Genomic DNA, 18,876 nt, shown 5'->3' on the forward strand with positions numbered 1-18,876 from the left:
GAGGAAGGTGGGCAGCGTGTCCCCCGGCTGGCCCGCCCGGCCCCCTGCACCGTGGTAGTCCCTCTCAAAAGTCCGCCGCCGCCGCCGCCGCCACGTCTCATCTCGGCAAGCAACCGGTAACGCCACGGGGAGACTCGGGCAGCAGCCGAAACGCACGATGGAGTCAGTGCCCTTAGGTTGACTTTCCCCCAGGGCGCACGCTGAGGAAAGCATCAGGTGAAGAAAAGTAGGTTAAAGACCCCTGCCACAGAAATCAGTCTCGCTGCTAAATTTTGGGTACGTCTTGTCTTTGCTTCTTTTTCTGCTTTGCTACCAGAGGAGTTACAGTTATTGCAAGAGCAAACCCCAAATAAAAAGTGTTACGTTGTTCTATTAAGCTGTACGTTGAGGTATTTTTCATTTTGGCCGCAGCTAGAGGAGGGGCACTCATTCTTTGTATGTCTTCTAGGGGTGGGAAAATCAGAGAGGTGGAGTTCTCCAAGACCTTCAAGTTTAAATGAAACACAAGGAGTTAAAAAAATTTAGCCGTGGAAGAAAAAGACGGAAGGCGCCATCAGATTAGCCTCATCTCACTGAGAAATGACTCAGAACCGATTACAACCGAGTTATGCATTGAATTCAAACAACCACCACAGCAAAACAAAGAAACAAAACCCCCCAAGCCCCCAAAACTTTAAAAAGCAAATACAAAGAAAGCCAAGGCACGAAAGAGTAAGGCACTAAAAAAACAACAAAACCAAAAAGCAGGGAAGAACAAAACCATGCAGATTTTAGAGACAGAAATGGAGAGGAATAAGAAACACCAATAAACTTGGTAAATCAGTATCTTTATTTGATAGAAAGTAGTTTGATCAGTGTGCTGAACCTGCCATTAGAGGTGGTTTTTCTATTTTTAATAAAAATAAACATTTGAAAAAATTACCTTGGAGAACACACCATCTCCAAGCTTATTTCCTTTTAATCACTGTTGCTTTTTTCATACCTATTGCAACTAATCTAATACTGGGTGCTCTTAAGAGGAAGGGAGTGGTACCTAATGTAGGATATCTCAACAGTTTATTTCCTGTAACTGGTAGCAAGGTTCCTAAAATGCAGTATAACATGTATAAGCTCCCCTTGTGCCACAGCAGCATAGTATAAAATCTGCATCTATTCCATTCTCCATCTTTCTCGATGAACATCCTGCAACATCAGCTGTCAGCTGAGAATATTCTGGTTAAAAGTCACACAGCAACTCAGTTTAAGTACCCAGATGGCCAGAGTTTTAACTCTCACAAGTTACTAAAGTTATAGTAAAGAATGTGGATCGTATCTGTTTGAGGTAACAATCAATTAGCAACACAGAATGACACACTCTGATTGCATTATGTATTGCTACATACACAAACACAAGTCACAACTGCTAATCTATGATATTTAAAAGGGACATTATCAACTACAAGCTAAGGTGTTTTGTCTGGACATGGAATTATTGTTGATTAAGCACTGATAAATGCAAATTTTAAGTTCCATTTATGCACACAGCTACTTCAAGCACAGAACCCTCGGCAGCCACTACTCCTCTTCTGTTTGAGTAACTTGCATAGCAACAGGCAGAAAGCATTAATTGCTGGAAGGCTGAAGTCAGTAGAAGTTAAGGGCACCAGCTGGAAGAGTTTTGAGTTCAGTTCTTCCCCAATGACTAGATTGAAAGTTGAGACTGTCCCTTTAAAAGTTTCAGATACAGACAAGTTAACTCATTTTGATTCCATCGTTACAAGAAAACTACTGATAATTTGACTTACAAGAATTGTTAAACATCAGTAAACTTTATACAAGCAAAAAACTGATACATAAATGAAGCAGCAGCAACATGGATTTCTAGAAGGTTGAGTCTCTGCAGGATTTATTGGGAAGATTATGAAGGTGTGGCAAATACACTGTGATTTTATATAATTTAGTTTTGAGAGTAGCTTATGGTAACTAGAAACACTATTAAAAATGCCTGTTCACAAGTCAGTACTTTTCTGGTATAAGCGTTAAGTTTGCCAGGATTATTGACAGTGCAGTTCTACTCAGAAAAATGACAACGTTGTATATCTTGGCAATTTACATATAAAATCTGCTCAGTTCACAGGTAAGACAGCTTTTTGTGATTGCCAGTACAATAAACTGAGCTTGAAATATTAAAGCTAACAGATATAAATACTTAAGGACAAAACATCAAGGACATCGTTATATAAAGTTGCTAGGTTTTTCCGTTTTTCCGCACATTTTCCGTTTTCAAAGGTAACCTTGGTTAGTTCCATGGGTGCATGTCTACAAAGTCGGGTTTCAGTAATTCTTTAGGAGTGTGCTACTATTAACTCCATTCTTTTCCTTCTTTCATAAGAATAAGGAATATTAGCAACTCAGCCACTGAGCAGATAGGACTTATGCATTGGGCAAGTCTGTTTTATAAGGTGGTGTCACTTTTAGTCAGTCACTTTTCTGGTCCATCGCTGTACTTAAACTGTTTTGATACCAATTTTTATTTAAATCTGTAAGTGTTGTGGAAGAACAACTACAACTGAATCACTGAACAGCTGTACCAGTTTGAAGTGCTGTCACATTTTTCTTCATGGCAAAATAACCACATTCTTTTTATTGCACAATTTGAAATTTCAGGTTATGTGCATAAAAACCTTCATAGTGTGTGCACTGCAACTTGCGAAACATACATTAAAACATTTTACAAAATCTTTTTAAACAATTTTATATTCTTAAGATAAAAGCATCCTGAGAATGTTACAAAGTTCGTTTTACAAGCCCTTCATTTCTGCTATGCTTTATTTATCCCCATAGTTCCTAATTTGACAAGTTTATTTTACAGTTAATATCTTGGTGCTATATTTCACAAAATATCTTTTAGCAAAAGTACACCATTGGCATTCAAGTAATCCAGCTTCATATCTAATTTACAAATTAAACCTTTGTCAAGCTCTCAAGTCAGGAAAAGTAAACTAAAATACTTACAGAAACAGAGCTGACTAAAAAAATAAAAGGTAAAGGCTTTGTGCATCAACAATTTGGTCAAACATTTAAGTTATGCAGTTTAATATTTTGGCAAAAAAATTCCAGATACCCTTTTAAATTCTTTTCCTTTCATTTTACACCAGATGTAAACACACAAAGTCTGATAGTAATGAAGTACTTTGCTGTTGAACTTTTTTCCTTTTTTAAAGTACTTAGGAAAAGCAGACTAACGAGAACTTAAGTACTAAGGATGAACTGAGTATCTTTGGGCTAAATAAAAGTCTTACTGGAAAAAAAGTAAAAATAAATTAGGTGTTTTTCTCATCTACAGACATGTAAATAAATAGTCTTTGAAGAAATTCTAGTGCCATATCCTAAAGCAGTATCTTCCTATATCTTTTTGATCAAGACTAAAGCTTCACACGTAATCTTGACTATTTTACTAGGAAGATACCCATTAATATTTACATATTTTTGTAAAGGGAGTGTTCAGGGTTAAAAATATATTTCTTTTTAAAAGGTAAGCCTGCCATCCTGATGGCAGAGATTCAAGCTATAGAACAGAAGACAAGTTACAGAACATTCTTCACCTTCTTATACCCTAGATCAGAGGAAGGAGATCAAGCAAGTTAGCGAGGTAAACAGCCTGGATTCCAGGAATGGAGACAGACAGTGGCTTGTTATACGAATGCTTGTATGGCCAGGAGTATCTACTCATACAGGCTTTGTTTCTCTTCTACACTTAAGTATAAATTTTTTACTGTCAGCTGACTAAACAAGTTGAGAAGAGAGACAGTTATGGTTGCCACAGTGAAAGAGTAACATCACCTAAGGTTTCCATCTGGACAGACGTGCATTTAGAAGGCGGCCAGGTGTGGAATATAAGCAGAGGCTATGACCAGATGGTATGCTCCAGGTGGGAGTGTAACTACCTCAAAAGGATGAGTAAACCACTTCAATATCTTAATAATATTATAAGTATATAACTTGGAGTCATGTATAGCTTTTATTTTAGGCAACGATCAAAATCTGAAGGACTTTGTTAATCTTTAAGGCATCAGTGCATGAGGGACTAAATACGCCAGGTAATAAATACAGGGGAAAAGAGGAAAAAAAAAAAGCATCTTTGTGGCATAAGCCATCATTGTGTATCTGCTTTGTTGGCTAGTTCCAGGAAAAAATATTTTCAGGCATGGCAGAAGGGGACTATTACACAGCGTTGTGAGAAAAATATTAGATCATAAATTTCACGTCACTTTTTAACACATCATTTAAAGGGCTGAATCTATCAGGCAAGATTCTCATCTTTACTGTTCCATCAGCACCACAGGAGAATATGTGATTTGCTGGTCCTGTCTCAATTTGCATGACTCCTGTCCCAATATTTCTGAAGAGAGACTGTCGAGCATGCTCATTGATGAAAGTGTGAAGAAGATTGAATGTAGGCAGACTCCACACCTGAAAAAGCATCAAAACATGAATCTCTTATAAGGATAATTACCGTGATCTAAAAATTCACCAGTACTGAGGCATGGAGAAAATGCACTACATATTACATTCATTTTTATGACACTAAAAGAAGAGATATGTAGCAATCTGTAATGATATAGAATACTAATACTCATTTTCTATAATAAGGAATATATATGGGGAGTATGATAAGACTAACTTAAAGGAGGACTGTAAGCTAAGACTAACATTTCATAATTAAATTACTAAGTGTTAAAGGCATGGTTGAGAACAGATGCAGAACACATGACATATCTGATTATTCCACACCTATGCAAGATTCTTTTTGAGTTATCATCACCACCATCTTCATCTCTCCTCTCCCTTTCATTAATACCTTTATATTGCCTTCAGCAGATCCTGTAACAAAATACTCTTCTGTAGGATCAACAGCAATTGCTTTGACTGGAGAATCGTGACTCTGGAGTAACTGTTGCTGCTGTTTTTGGCGAAGATCAATTATACACGTAAAACCTTTTCTGCCTCCAGATATTAACAGCTGATGTTTTGGAGCATATGCTAGCACAGTTGCTCCACTATCGTGACAGATAAAAGCTGAAAGACAAGACAAAGTAATTGAAATACACATACAGTATTAACTTCAATTTCTAACTTTAGTTTTCCATCAACCTCTAACTGTTCAAGGCAGTAGCCATACTGACTTTGATGCTGTAACCGAATTAACCACAACCAGTCCATTTATTGCAGTACCACATACATGTAAGCCCAGGCTCACAACGGACATCCTGAAGTTGCAGTATTCTCAAATAAAGCTGGTAAATTCTGTACGAAAAACCAATTTACCTCCTTTTTTTCCTATACCTGTGTGAACACAAACTATTAAGCCTTGATCAGAAGCAGATTCTTTTCAAACTTTCTAATGCTTGTTATTTTAAGGCATATAGGTTTCACATTAGAAATGTCCTCCTAAATTACTTGCCCAAGTATCTTCTAAGTTTCCACTAGTTATTTTAATTTTAGTTTGCTGTTTTTCCGCAGTTGTTTGGATAAGTCTACTGCCCCAAATGAGTAGAGGAAGCAAATGAAGATTACCAGAACAAAGCTCAGTAAGCCTGAGACTAAACACTATGAATCCCAACATGTAGTATGCAGTATATTATACCTGTAGTTCAAAGGGTTCTCTAAATTACTTTCAGAAATTCCACGTCACACGTGCAGTTAAGCATTCACCGTACTTCAGTTACAAGGAGTTCATAACTCTCTCTGAGCCTAATGATGTATTTCAGACATTGAAATGTATTTCTTTTCCATTGCAACAATAGTAACAAAGTTGATGAAGCCCCACTAAATATTACAGGAATAATTTTTCTAAAGCATTTTAGTACTACTGATTGTAGACGCACATACATGCACGCACACAGAGAAAGCATTTAAAACATTCCACAGTATTTGGCACAATACACAATAAAAATACCATAGAACTAGACAATCCGTGAAAGCAAAAAGTCACTACTTTACAAATGTAGCAGATAATATTTTAGTTCAACTCTGAAAATTATTACATAATTATGAGATCTTAAATGTACATCTGCTTGTTCAACATATTAAAAAAATCCTATTAATATTTTCTAGAAAATTTGGTGCATATAATCACATAGATGCCTTCAGAGAACCATTGTATAATTATGGCTTTTCTGAGAACAGGATTTTCAGAGGCAATGAAATACTTAACAGTTCATAAAAAGCATGTCCTCTTATATTCTTTAAACTGATAATGTATCTGCAAGTATCCAATGCTATCTTTTCAGTGCAATTATTTGGTCTAATACTTATGTCCTGGTTGCAGCTGGGACAGACTTAATTTTCTTCGTAGCAGCTGGTGCAGTGCTGTGTTTTGGATTTAGTGTGAGGATAATGTTGGTAACACACTGATGGTTTAGTCGTTGCTAAGTAGCCCCTATCCTAAGTTAAGAATTTCTCAGTTTCTCATGCTCTGCCAGTGACCAAGTGCCCAGTAAGCTGGGAGTGAACATGACCAGGACAGTTGACCAAACTAGCCCAAGGGATGGAGATCATGCTCAGTATATAAACTGGGGGGAGCTGGCCAGGAGAGATGGATCACTTCTTGGGCATCAGTCAGCGGGTGGTGAGCAACTGCACTGTGCATCACTTGTCTTTTCTTGGGTTTTATTTCTCCCTCTTTTTGTTATATTCATCATCATTACTACTACTACTATTATTATTTTATTATTGTTGTTATTGTTTTATTCTATTTTAATTATTAAACCATTCTTATCTCAGCCCATGAGTTTTAGTTTTTTTCAGTTTTCCTCCCCAGCCCACTGGGAGGGGGGAGGAGTGAGTGAGCAGCTACATGGTGCTTAGTTGCTGGCTGGGGTTAAACCATGACAGCTGATAAATTTTAAGTGGAGTGTCTCTGATATATGACTACAGATGTGGCCATTGAGCCTTGAATTGATGGGCGTGTATGTATATCCTGCAAATACTTTTTTCATACTGTGCTAAAAACTGTAGGTCTGACAGCATTACAGCTAGTGTCTTCTCAACATGCCAGCCACTACAAGCATGAGTTGCTCAAAACCTTTTAAAAAGGAGCAGAAGCTACAGCTGTCAGAGCAAAGATACGAGGTATTCAGAGGAAGGTGCTCATGTTCATGAAACCAATCATTTATATATGGCACTAAATCATTTCTCAAGAATCTGGTTTTTTATATTGCTGCTGGTGTACACACATAGGACAGTGAATGGAGTTTTACTGCTAATATTACTTATATTACTTCCCACAATAACTTTTCCACAGAGACAGACACACATGTATAATTTTTTTACTGTGATCTAGTATTTTCCTGGTTGTATTTTACTTACCATGCACCAAGCTGTTTGTAGGTGAAACCAAAGTATCCCAAATACAAATATTTCTGTAGGAAAAAAAAATGCAACAAATGTTCTAAGGTATTTTAACTCTTGAAAAGTCATCTGAACATTACAAAGATTGTTTCAGGCATAAAAAGCACTGTAAATAGACTTTCAATTATTACTTTTGAGCAGACCGCATATTACTTTCACAGTTATACAAATACTGGAAGAACACGCCCTCTACACAATCATTCTATGACAGGTTATTCTCATGAAAGATTCATATTAAGATTACAATCTTTTTGTAGTGGAAATCACCTGAATGTTAGCAATTCTGATCAAAACTTTCTTAAGAAGTATGAAACAAAGAGTTATGCACAACTCTGTTTGTAAAAATAATTTAAGACCGGTTCATATGAATAGAATTGAACAGAATATTTCAGTTGGAAGGGACCTACTATGATTATCTAGTGTACCTGCCTGACCACTTCAGGCATTAAGGCATTAAGTGTTACTAAGGGCATTGTACAAAGGCCTCAAACACTGACAGGCTTGAGGCATTGGCCACCTCTCTAGGAAGCCTATTGCAGTGCTCAGCCAACCTCTCAGTGAGGAAATGCTTCCAAGTGTCCAGTCTGAACCTCTCCTGACAGAGCTTTGAATCATTCCCACATATCCTGCCACTGGATACCAGGGAGAAGAGCACAGCAGCTCCCACTTCACCTCCTCATATGGAATATGAACAGAGGATTTGTGCTTCCCTGTGGAACCTCCTTCACTAGGCACATGGAATTTAGCTACAAACATTGCTTCTCTTCCACCCCATAGAGAACAAGAGCGGAAGTACCCATGTTGCTCTTAAACTGCTCAAGGAGAATCATCAAAAGAAGGGAGTGGGAAGGGGGAGGAAAAGGAGAGAAAACATTTCACTGTTATGCCTTATCACATCAGTTACCTGTTGTCTGAAGACAATCCTGCTGTGGCTATCAAAGATGATGAACTGATGAAAACAAAGTCATTGGCTGTTTTGTTATGACACTGCCATGTCTGAAAAATTGCAGTATAGCAATTATTAATTAAAAAATAATTGCATTTTGTGTAAACATGAAATCAAACTTCCTCAAGAAGGTATGCAATTTCAAAAACAATTTAAAGAACAAAGGAGATAAAGGCATGTGTATGCCTTCTGATGCTTAATTTTCATGGAAGTATACATTCCAGTCCTGCATTATTGACTATTCATTAACAATTGACAATTATTGATAAGTATCAAAGCACATTAAAGTTATTTCAGATCTAACATTACGTTTTCTACGCTCCAGCTCAGTAAGTACAATTGGGATTTAAGAACATGCCTATCATATGGATCACAGGATGTCAATAATACATTATTAAATCTTGATCAATACTGATTATTAGCACAATCCCTGCCCTCTCCTGACTGTTCTAAAGGGGGGAGGAAGTAAGAGAGCATAACACAAGTTTATGGAAGCAAATTTAGTTTTCAGCTTACCAGATATGGTTTAGGTGAAGTTCCAGTAAGTGGGCAACATTTCCAATTTGTCTGATATAAACTTATATATCCATCAGCATCAACAATTCCAAACTGAGAAAAGATACATTAATTATAAATACATATGTATGCATTACAGAGAAATCATCCACAATTCAGGGAAACTATATTTGAAGAACGGGATGTTTCTGCTAATTTACAATTATATTGAGGGAGGTGTGGGGGTGTAGAAAGAGAAAAGAGCAAGTACAGAAGCATTCTGTCAGTTACCTTATTTCCTTGGTAACTGAATCTCATTCGAGTTACCCTTGCGTTGCCACCAGACCGAAAACATGTGATTTGCTGTGCATGACCCCACTCAAACATTCTTACACTACCATCTTGAGCACCTGTCAGGTCTGCAACAGAAAATATTCACACGACTTTTCACAGATGTTGTTGCATCCACAATTTTAAGAAATCACACCAGCTCAAAATATCCTCAAAATAACTAGCCACAGTATGTGCCACAGTACCTGCCAGAGTGCAGGAGTAGTGGGTACCACTGAAACTTAAACCTGTGCTATTCAGAACTTATTAAACTGTACTTACTCATTATTCAATCAAGATCTGTATTTAGATGGAACTGAAATATGAAGCTATTTACTTGGATACAATAATGTATCTTTCTCCCACTACCTTCTACTGCAAATAAAACATAAATACAGTACTTCTCACTATTAAAAATATCACTGTTTCTGAAGGCTATTCTATATCTCCCAGTGCTTTTTTTAAATGAAAAATAGCTTCAGAAAAATAGGGCTGATAAGCAACTTTAAAAAAAAAAAACAAACAGATTGCTGTGCTAGTACAAAATAGCAGAATACTAAGCAACAGGACCAGTAAGTAAATATATAATCTTTAGGTAACTTTTTTAACAAAACTGAACTTACAATATGGTAATGTTGGATGAGAAGCCATTCTTCTGACATTATTAATAGCCTTCTTGAGCATCTGTTCAACATATAAAATAATTAAACAATACTACTGAACAAAAAGTTACTGAACTAAAACAGTGATTGCAGAAGGTTGCTTCACACCAAAATTCCTACTGAAAGCAAATACTAGGTTTAGAAATTCAGATAAAAGTCAGTTTCTTTCAAGACTAGTGTAGATTTAATTCTTTTGCAGCTTTAAACATCTAGGTAAATATTAACTTTTTGCTTCAGAGATTTATGGATCCAAATATAAACACTCCTTAGACTGCAGTCTTACCTCTTTTCTTGCCAATTCCTTTCTGATTCCATTAAATTTATTGGAATATTCCTGAATATTGTAAGATAAGCAAGACAGAGGCAGAAGCATGTAAAGAAAGAGGTAAACAAACTTTAACAGAAGTAAAAAGTAGGAAAGAATGTATTTATTTTAAAGTCTGGTTAATTTATTGTCATTGAAAAGTGACTATTCGTGGCCATCCAGAGTAAGCAATATATCTAGCAACTAGTAAATAAAAAATGCTTCAAAAGCATTTATTATTTTTCAAAAACAGATCCAATGGATTTTCAGTAGCACTTTTGTTCCTATATCACAACCTTTCCTTTGACCAAAGTACTTTACCAAGAATGCTGTTTTTCTTAGTTGATCAATTCCTGACTGTAAAGAGTTCAATACATGAAGAGGACTGGAAATATTAGAAAAATAAGATTAAAACCTATCTAATTAAACCGTAAGTCCAACACACAATAGGTTACAAAGAGCAGGGACTTTTCATCATGGAAATGCATCTGTGTTTTCCTTGTATGTCTCTTCCCTTTTCTTTCTATTAACATATATCAAAGTTAAATTTTGATCTTTTATTTCCTTAGTTCTCCTCAAATGCATCTAGCTACTTCAAGGACTGCCTTTTCTCAGAAAGTGGCTGGATTCAGTTTGCTCATGCATGTATTATTTACCTGAACATTTGAGAGAGAAGATGGCCAAGTGTTAACTTTACAGGACAACACAGTTTGTTGCCAGACAACTGACTTTCAGCAGAGCAGCTTACTACACATCTGTGGCAAGCTGGCACTGAACTCCTTTTATAGAATAATTTAGGTTGGAAAAGACCTGTATGATCATTGCTTTCAACCATGACTTTGAACTGCTATAATTTTTTACAGTATTTTCCCCACTGCTTTGTGAGTGAAACTGTAGATACCGAATCAAGCATTTAAAGTACGCTAATCTCCTTCGGCCTCCAATTACATGAGGGTGTCAACTGGAAGAAGGTATGAATTACAAATTTGTACTTGCTTCATATTACTAAAGATAAAGAGTTGAAACACAGTGTTCTCCAAATTTTCATGTTACAAAGAAAAAGAAGGAAAAACACTTGGAAGGGAAATAATTTCTTTTCTTGCTAAAATTTCCCAGGGTTTGGTTTGTGGAGTGATTGCAATACACTTGATTACATTTTGGAAGCAAATTTAGGTCTTTCAATTCTCAAAGATTTATTATTTTTTGAAGAGAAAGCCTATGCTTCTCAGTTGCCCAAGCTTACTTCAAAACACTTGCCTGAAGATAAAAAAAAAAGCTTCCATACCTATTTATTTCCCTTTTTTCCCCCCTCTAAGTACTTTAAGTGACAGGAGAAGATAGCTCAACAGTTTGGTAAAACATTGGTGCATAAAACTATATACATATTGTAAGATTTAGGACAAGAGAGCAGAGGATGATACTCTTCAAACATTAGTGCATATATCAATCAGTAAATAATTGCGATACTTTGCTCTCTAAACCTACAATTTATCTCCAACTGTAAGTCAAAGAACAATTAGTCATGCTCATTCTATTTCTTCACCAAAATTAAGGGTTGTCTTGAGTTTTACAGCTAGCAACTTTTACCCAAACGTCAGTAGAAAATTGTCTTCCTTCATTCAACAGATGAGCATGCATCAAGATCTCTGAAATCCTTCTGGATTATGCTTTGGGAAAATGCAAGCTTACAGAAAATGTGCCTTTGAAAGACTACGTTAACATAAACCTCTGGTGCAGCATCTCTGATTTTAGAAGCCATTATCAAAGGCACATAATTACATTATCAATGTAACTGTCATTTGATACTGCTAGCCTTCGGTTTCCCCTTAACAATAGGTAATGGCTAGAACACTGATTGCTTTGGCTCTAATGTACAGTAAGACTGAAGAACAAACAAGCTTAAAATCCAACCCAACAGTTATTAAACTGGTGAATATTGGTGTCAGTCATACTGGCTTGGAAGACAAGCTGTTGAATATCACCTGAGTTTCAAAGCTGATGATATGTACTATTTACTCCAGTGCTCTCTTAGAAACACCTCTTTTAAGAGCTGTGTAAATGCACTGTACTGAAGAATCTGGTGGTAAGCCTCCTTACTCACCTTGTTTGACTCCTGGAAACAGTGAGGAAGAGTAACAGGAAAAAACTTTAGAGCTAATAAAATGCTGTTTTCTGAGTATCTTAAGTCCAACAGTTTCTTCCTTGTTGATGGAAACGAGGCAAAGAAAAGACTGAAAAGCCCGTAATGGTAAAGAACAGAGGACTGTATCTACTAAATGGGCTGCAAATTACGGAAAAGCAAAGATGGGAACAAATCTCAAAAACAGTATCTGAAGGAATAAGGTAACAAATAGTAGCAACAGAAAGATTTTAGTGAAGCTGGTTTTCCTCCAGAATTGAGTCCTTCCACAGTGACACAATTTCTTGTCAAGAACTCCTTATGTTCCTTCATTTACTTTATCCTTCATTCAGTGCCTTACTCTCCCCTCCCTAGTGGGCAGGTGTGGTGGGCTCTGGTTGGTTATCCACAGTCAAACAGTATGCCAAACAAAGTTCAGGTCCAAAGTTTAACAGCAAACACATTCAACACAAGCATAGCCATATACGTAGTAAGACATTTTTAATCTAAAGATATAAGATATAAAGTCATGTAAGAATGGTTCACACACACACACAAAAATGGAAGTGAGGAGAACGTGACAAAGGCATTCAAAGAATGCTTGCAGAAGAGACCAGAGTTGCAAAACTGGCAGCTAGGACTAGTAGTTCCTAACTAGAAGGGAGTGGTGTGGGTTCTGTCACAATACCCAATTCCATGTGTGGATAACATTATCATTCTTATAATGATCATTCCATATTTACTAATCCTAATTATCAAACATTTTCAAAAATGTACTACAATATGAATTAATATATGGTGCTTTCATTCCGCCACCACATACGGACTTGCTGAGCTGTTAAATGCCAGAAGGTGCAGCCAAGCCACAAGACTTAATGCATTCAGTTACCCAGGAAAACTCCACCTCTATGTGCAGACAGGCTGGGAGATACAGGTGCCTAGTATGGCCACTTCAGTTAAGTGGCTCCAAATAAGCATTTTCCAGCAGCTGCTTAAGAGATCTGGATTACTGGAGGGCATCTATGCAGCCTAGGAACTAAGGTAAGTATGTCCACAGCCAGACTAGAATTATCATATGATCTGAATTACTTCTGACATAATAGCTTCTTGCTCAGGGTCAAACTTCATTCCAGAAAGAGTATCTGTTTCTAAAATAAACAGATAATTTTGTGCAGGTGTCATCTCTATGATAAAAAGGATCAATTTGCTCCTGTGGACATTGTTGCACTCGTTCTAGTCTATTTCAGAAATGCCGCACAATGAAACCGGCTATCTCCTCTAAAACATGATCTTCATAAGTGAGACAATAAATAGTGCTACTAAGCAGAGTTATCGAAGACTGTGCAGCACTTCAAAGATGACAGCACTGACAACAGCTTTGGAGATAAAACAGTCGTATATCATCATGATGCGCACCTCCGTTTCCAGAGTTTAATTCATTTCATTTGAAGACAATGTCCTGCCTGTGAAACCTGCTTTAGGAGTTCACTTGCTGTTCTTTCTGTAATACAGGCTCATACTAATATGTGATGCACTACAATGGCACTTTGTACTAGGGAAGTTGGCATTTACTTTTAAATAAAAACTGGGAATAGTCGGTTGAACTCAGAATGAAACATAAGATTACACTTAAAATAAAAGCTACCTCAGTATTTCACACAAACACTTCTGCCCAATCTTTACTACTTTATATCCTGCAATCTCCTGAATAAATACTTTTTAGATAATGGCATTTGGCTTCAAGTCATTAAATAACAATTTAAGCTGCAACTACTTACCTGAACCCTGATTCTTTGTTTTTAAACCATGTGCCTTAAGTAAAGTGAGTATGTATGGCTTGATTAAAAGCTTTGCTTGCTTAACTGGAGTATCTTAAATTTGGTGCAGTATTTTAATCTATTAAACATGATTTAAAAAAAATTCCAGCTCCCCTTGAAAACACAGAAAAACCACATTTACTTACATGACAACTGTAAAATATAACCAGCAACACTGAACAAACTAAAGGAGAGAAGCAGGTAAGAGTATGTAAGGTCAAACTTTGACTTACCACAGATGCACCCCTGCCAGTTTGAGTACTACCAAGCCAAGGCATATTGATAGGTGTGCCAGGATTACTGTGAGTATAAGGAGTAGTTCCCTGAACATTCACCAGATCATCACGAGCATGTATAACTAAGAAATCATCAGCCCTATAAATGAAACAACGTTTTAAGTTAGATTTCAAACAACAACATTAAATACCGTGCTTTGTTACACTGATTCAGACACAGTTCAGCTGTGGTATCGGAAACATAAAGAGTATACCCCTTATTCTCTATTTCCGTATCATCATCAACCCAGGTGTAGATTTGTGTTGCTAAAATTGCAGAAACATCTAATTCTTGAATGTCATGACTTGATGCTATTGCAATGCAGTTCCGATTTGCCTGAAAAAAAAGTAATACATGCAAAGGCTGAATTCTCAAAAAGGTGCTTTTTAAAATTTTCTCTGAATAAAGCACAGTAGTTCGTATTTATTCAATTTACAAGACCCAAACATTAACATCTACAAATCTATATACTTAAATTGTCTAAACTTGACATTTCTCTTCTAAAAGTTTATTTGCGTCTGGGATAGCTTTTCACAGTTTTGTATTTTATAGCTCTCTCACGAAGCTCTAGTTTCTCCGTGCTTTTCTCAGAGGATAGATAAGAGATAACTACACTACAGTGCATGCAAGCAAGCTCCCTTTCTCCACTTCTTAAGGCTTAAATGGCAAGAGAAGGAAAGATGATTTCCTGGATGTCTTCAACAGAGAAGGAAAACCACCCCAGCACAAAAGATTAAAGAAAAAGTAGAGGCTACCTGTGCCCCTTCCTTCAATCCACTGCACAGCAGAAAAGCAAAAACACCCAGTAATTTGTAGTAGAACTATTTAATTATGAAAAGGTAATTATGAAATGCTTTAGAGAAGAGAGTGCTAAGAGTTTATCAAGCTGTAGCAGGATGGCTGGCAAAGGACAGCTCACCCATTCACAATGGTACCACCACCTGTTTATCAGGTGAAAGTACGACACAGTTAGATTGTCCTATATCCTTTATACTCACCTTATTGACTGCAAAAGCAGTAATGATGTCAGACTCTTTGTGGATTATCCTTGCCTTGCCTCCCGGGTATCCCAAATCTGTTTCTATCTGTATTTAAAAAGTAAAGCATGTTTAATTGCAAACTATGTAACAATTTAATTGCAAAGTACGCTTTTTACTGGAAGGATGCTATTGTATGAAATTTCATGTATTTTTTTCTTGATTTTAATTCTAAGAAAACATGACATATATAACCTGTATAATTACAGTAAACCTGTTCCATGTGTAATCATCTACCTTTCCACTGCTATGTTGAGATGACCAAAGTAATATAGAAAGTGTATTTACACTGTGTTTACACAGAAAGTGTAATTTGTCACACAAATCACAATACTGTGTTCATTCTCAAGTTTTTCAGAGATGCTGAAAACCTGCAAGGCTTACAAAGCACACTTGGGTGTGTTGATATTAAAAGATGAGTCTTGATGTTTGCTCTTAAAAAAGTTTGTTAAGTCTTTCCATGCTCTTAGCAAACACTTTTCACCACTGAAACCAGTGAAATAGTTCAAAAGAAAGTGAAGAAAAGACTCTGAGCAAGAAAATAAATTTGAACTTTGTCAGCTTATTTATTCAACATTCTTCTCAAATAAATACACCTGGAATTCTGCACATTCCAGTACCTTTACCACATTCCAGTAAACTTTTTACTACCAGATTTTCTTTTTCTTCCCCCCCTTTCACGTGATCTGACGTTGTTTATGAATTCTTGTCTATCTTTTTGTAGTTTAGAAGTACATCCAGATATATCTCCGCACACAAAGTTCTAAACTCTACCAACACTGTAGTACTCCTGTTCAAAATTAAAGAGCTCAGCATTGCAAGTATTTAACTGATAGACTGTAGACTCCAGTCTGTTGTAGCTACAAAACAATTCTACAGAAAAAAAAACCCCAAAACAAAACACATTGCTAAACAAATCATGACATAAAATTCAAACCTGAATTACAAATGTAAACTTTTGTAAACACATATGGTAACTCCAGAACTACCATTTCCCAGCCTCTCCCTTTCAATTTCTTAATTCTCGGGTCTTCAAAGGATTTAAACAAGGATATTTGAGTCGAAAAACAATAATATGATGCTGTCAAGGAACTGCCTTTTTCAGTCTTTTTCAAAGTCTGAAAAGAGTCTGTAGCTGTTACACACCACAAAGTAGAATACCTTCTTTAAGATTAAAACAAAATTGATATTCCGGTAATCTTATGTGTGTGAAACTGCATGAAGCTGCAAATGACAAACAGATACAAAAAAACCTTGATCTGTGTTGTGGGGTGAACAAACCCATATGAAATTAAGATTATTTTTCCCCAGACAGTTTCAGTTATACTGGCAAATTCTGCTTTATCACACAATTAATAATGAGGTAGCCCAAAGACATTACAAGTGTTCTCATTTCTTTCTTCTCACTAGTTTTGCAAAAGAAAGCCTAAAGAATACAGTATTTATTAGTATTTCTAGACATAGTATTACACCCTTTTAGTCTTTCATACAATCTTTCTTTAAAGTTGCTATAAAGTTGTCATATGAGGTCATTTGTTACCATCTAGGTGACCACCAATCTAAGGCTCAGAAAAAATTTTCAGTAGCAAAACTAATGTCATGCTAACAAACTGTATAACTTCAGTTAACCTCCTTCACTTACAGGCAACTATTCTAGCTATGTCCTGGTGGTAAATGGTCCCACTAGTACATTCCAATAGTACTACAGAAAGTTTGTCACTTGGGCAAATCTCAATCTCAGTTTATCACTTGGCACAGCTATGGAATTTGATAACACATATTGTTTTTACCTGGTAGTTTAATCCAGTTTTCTAAGGTACTTTCAGTTTCAGGTAGGCTCTATAACAGGACTACATAAACTCAATCTCTTGCAAAATGGAATTTTTAAGTTTATTTGCTATGTCAGAAAAGATTTTTTTTTTTTTAAGGAAATCAGCACCACCTCAAAACAAAAATATTTCACAATGATGTATGGTCTAATTAATTTAAGCCTTACTACTGTGTACCTTATTGATGATGGGCGGCTCCACCACAGAATTTTTCATGGTTTCATTGTGCTCCTCTAATGACTTCTCCAAGAAAAGAACAATGACAGAAGAAAGAATAAAGGTAAGACATAACACATGAGCTATCAAGGAAATCCTTAATTCCTTGCTGTTCACAGCAACAGAACAAGTGAAACACAACGGCCTGTGTGCACATACACACATACATATTTTATGTCGTAACAGTAATTATCAAACCCTAATCTCTATATTCAGTACACCAATCTGCCTATTCTATACCGTAACAGCACCTTGTCTATCTCAAAAGTCAAACTTCTTGGAAAATAAGCAATATCCACCAACATTTTATCAGTAACAAGAGCCAACACACCTATGCTGTATAAGTCTGTCAATGATCCTACCTGGAAACATATAAAGCACGTCTAAAATACTCCAAAACACAGCATAGCTACATGGCTGCATTAACATAAGACAGACCAGAAATGGTGCATCTTCAAAGACGACGACAAAAGGAACAATTTTCTGTTTAACTGCAGTCCCTAGTGAACACAATTAGCCACAAATACTCAAATGAATATTCTAGTTGTGACAGGACAAAGGTTAGTTCATACAGAACTCTTTGCTGCCATGGCTTTACTAGTCATGAAAATGCTTTCTCCCACATGTCTAGTTTGTTCAAGTCTGCTTCTTCCTTCTATATTTTTGCTACTTCATAGTTTTCCTATAATACAAGTGAATCTTCCAAATTACTGGGAGTAGGGGGTCAGTAAGAAAGAAAAGGAGCAACTGAAGAGGGAGAAAAAAACCCCAAAACTCCATTACAGAACCACAATGTTAAAACATTTAACTGAATCTGGAACCTGGAATCCATCCAGACACTAGGACATCAGGGACAGAAATACTCACTTTATGACCATTTTTCTTATTAAAATTGGATCATAAAATGATAGAAACAAGTGGATAAATCAAGGATGACTACAAATACAAACTTCGAGAGCTTTGATTAGATTACTGTTTCTAATCTTTGAAACTTTAGTTTGTCATTCTTTTGAGGCAGCTTTTATACTGATAAGAGGCTGATTGTAGCTATGTGGTGTTAGTTGTCAGTCTACGTTCAAACAATGGACAAAGATTTTTAACATGAAATACTGTAGATTCAGAGTCATAGCCAAGTATATTATCCACTCATGCTCTATGAAGTAAACAATCCAGCCAAATAACCATGTAAAAGTTCATAGACTGACCTGCAATATTTATGCATTTTATATACCATACCAACCTCATTTAGGCATCGCTTCTTTGTAAAAATATTTCTGATAAAGGTTTCCTGGACCACTTCCTGTTTAACCAAGTACTGCCACAGCCTCTTCACAGATAGTGCAACATGACTGTTAGATCTACAGAACAAAGTTAAAATAAATATTTACATCACCCTTATAAGAGTCAGCAGTGTCTTACAATCTAATCAAAATATAGTTGGAAGAAATGCTGA

At 36.3% G+C, this 18,876-nt stretch overlaps 1 protein-coding gene across 1 annotated transcript; it reads right to left on the minus strand.

The window, feature by feature from the left end:
• Nucleotides 1-4,064: 4,064 nt before the first annotated feature.
• On the minus strand, nt 4,065-9,244 carry LOC104488349 (dmX-like protein 1). The gene is made up of 6 exons (XM_010143592.1): nt 9,125-9,244; nt 8,855-8,947; nt 8,297-8,388; nt 7,351-7,403; nt 4,841-5,058; nt 4,065-4,452 (listed from the first exon to the last, which is right to left on the minus strand). The coding sequence occupies exons 1-6, from the start codon at nt 9,218-9,220 to the stop codon at nt 4,228-4,230; spliced, it is 777 nt and encodes a 258-aa protein (XP_010141894.1). The 5' UTR covers nt 9,221-9,244; the 3' UTR covers nt 4,065-4,227.
• Between the last annotated feature and the right edge of the window lie 9,632 nt (nt 9,245-18,876).

Source organism: Buceros rhinoceros, unplaced genomic scaffold (assembly GCF_000710305.1).
Source record: "Buceros rhinoceros silvestris isolate BGI_N320 unplaced genomic scaffold, ASM71030v1 scaffold5909, whole genome shotgun sequence".
Taxonomy (NCBI): Eukaryota; Metazoa; Chordata; class Aves; order Bucerotiformes; family Bucerotidae; genus Buceros; species Buceros rhinoceros.

Bases quoted from the DNA above. Each gene is read 5' to 3' on its own strand.
- LOC104488349 (XM_010143592.1), bottom strand. From the start codon at position 9,220: ATGTTTGAGTGGGGTCATGCACAGCAAATCACATGTTTTCGGTCTGGT. The intron at 8,948-9,124 runs GTAACTGACAGA...ATCTTTTCTCAG, and splicing joins TCAGTTACCAAGGAAATAAG to TTTGGAATTGTTGATGCTGA. The intron at 7,404-8,296 runs GTAACTGATGTG...TTTTTCCTACAG, and splicing joins GGATTGTCTTCAGACAACAG to AAATATTTGTATTTGGGATA.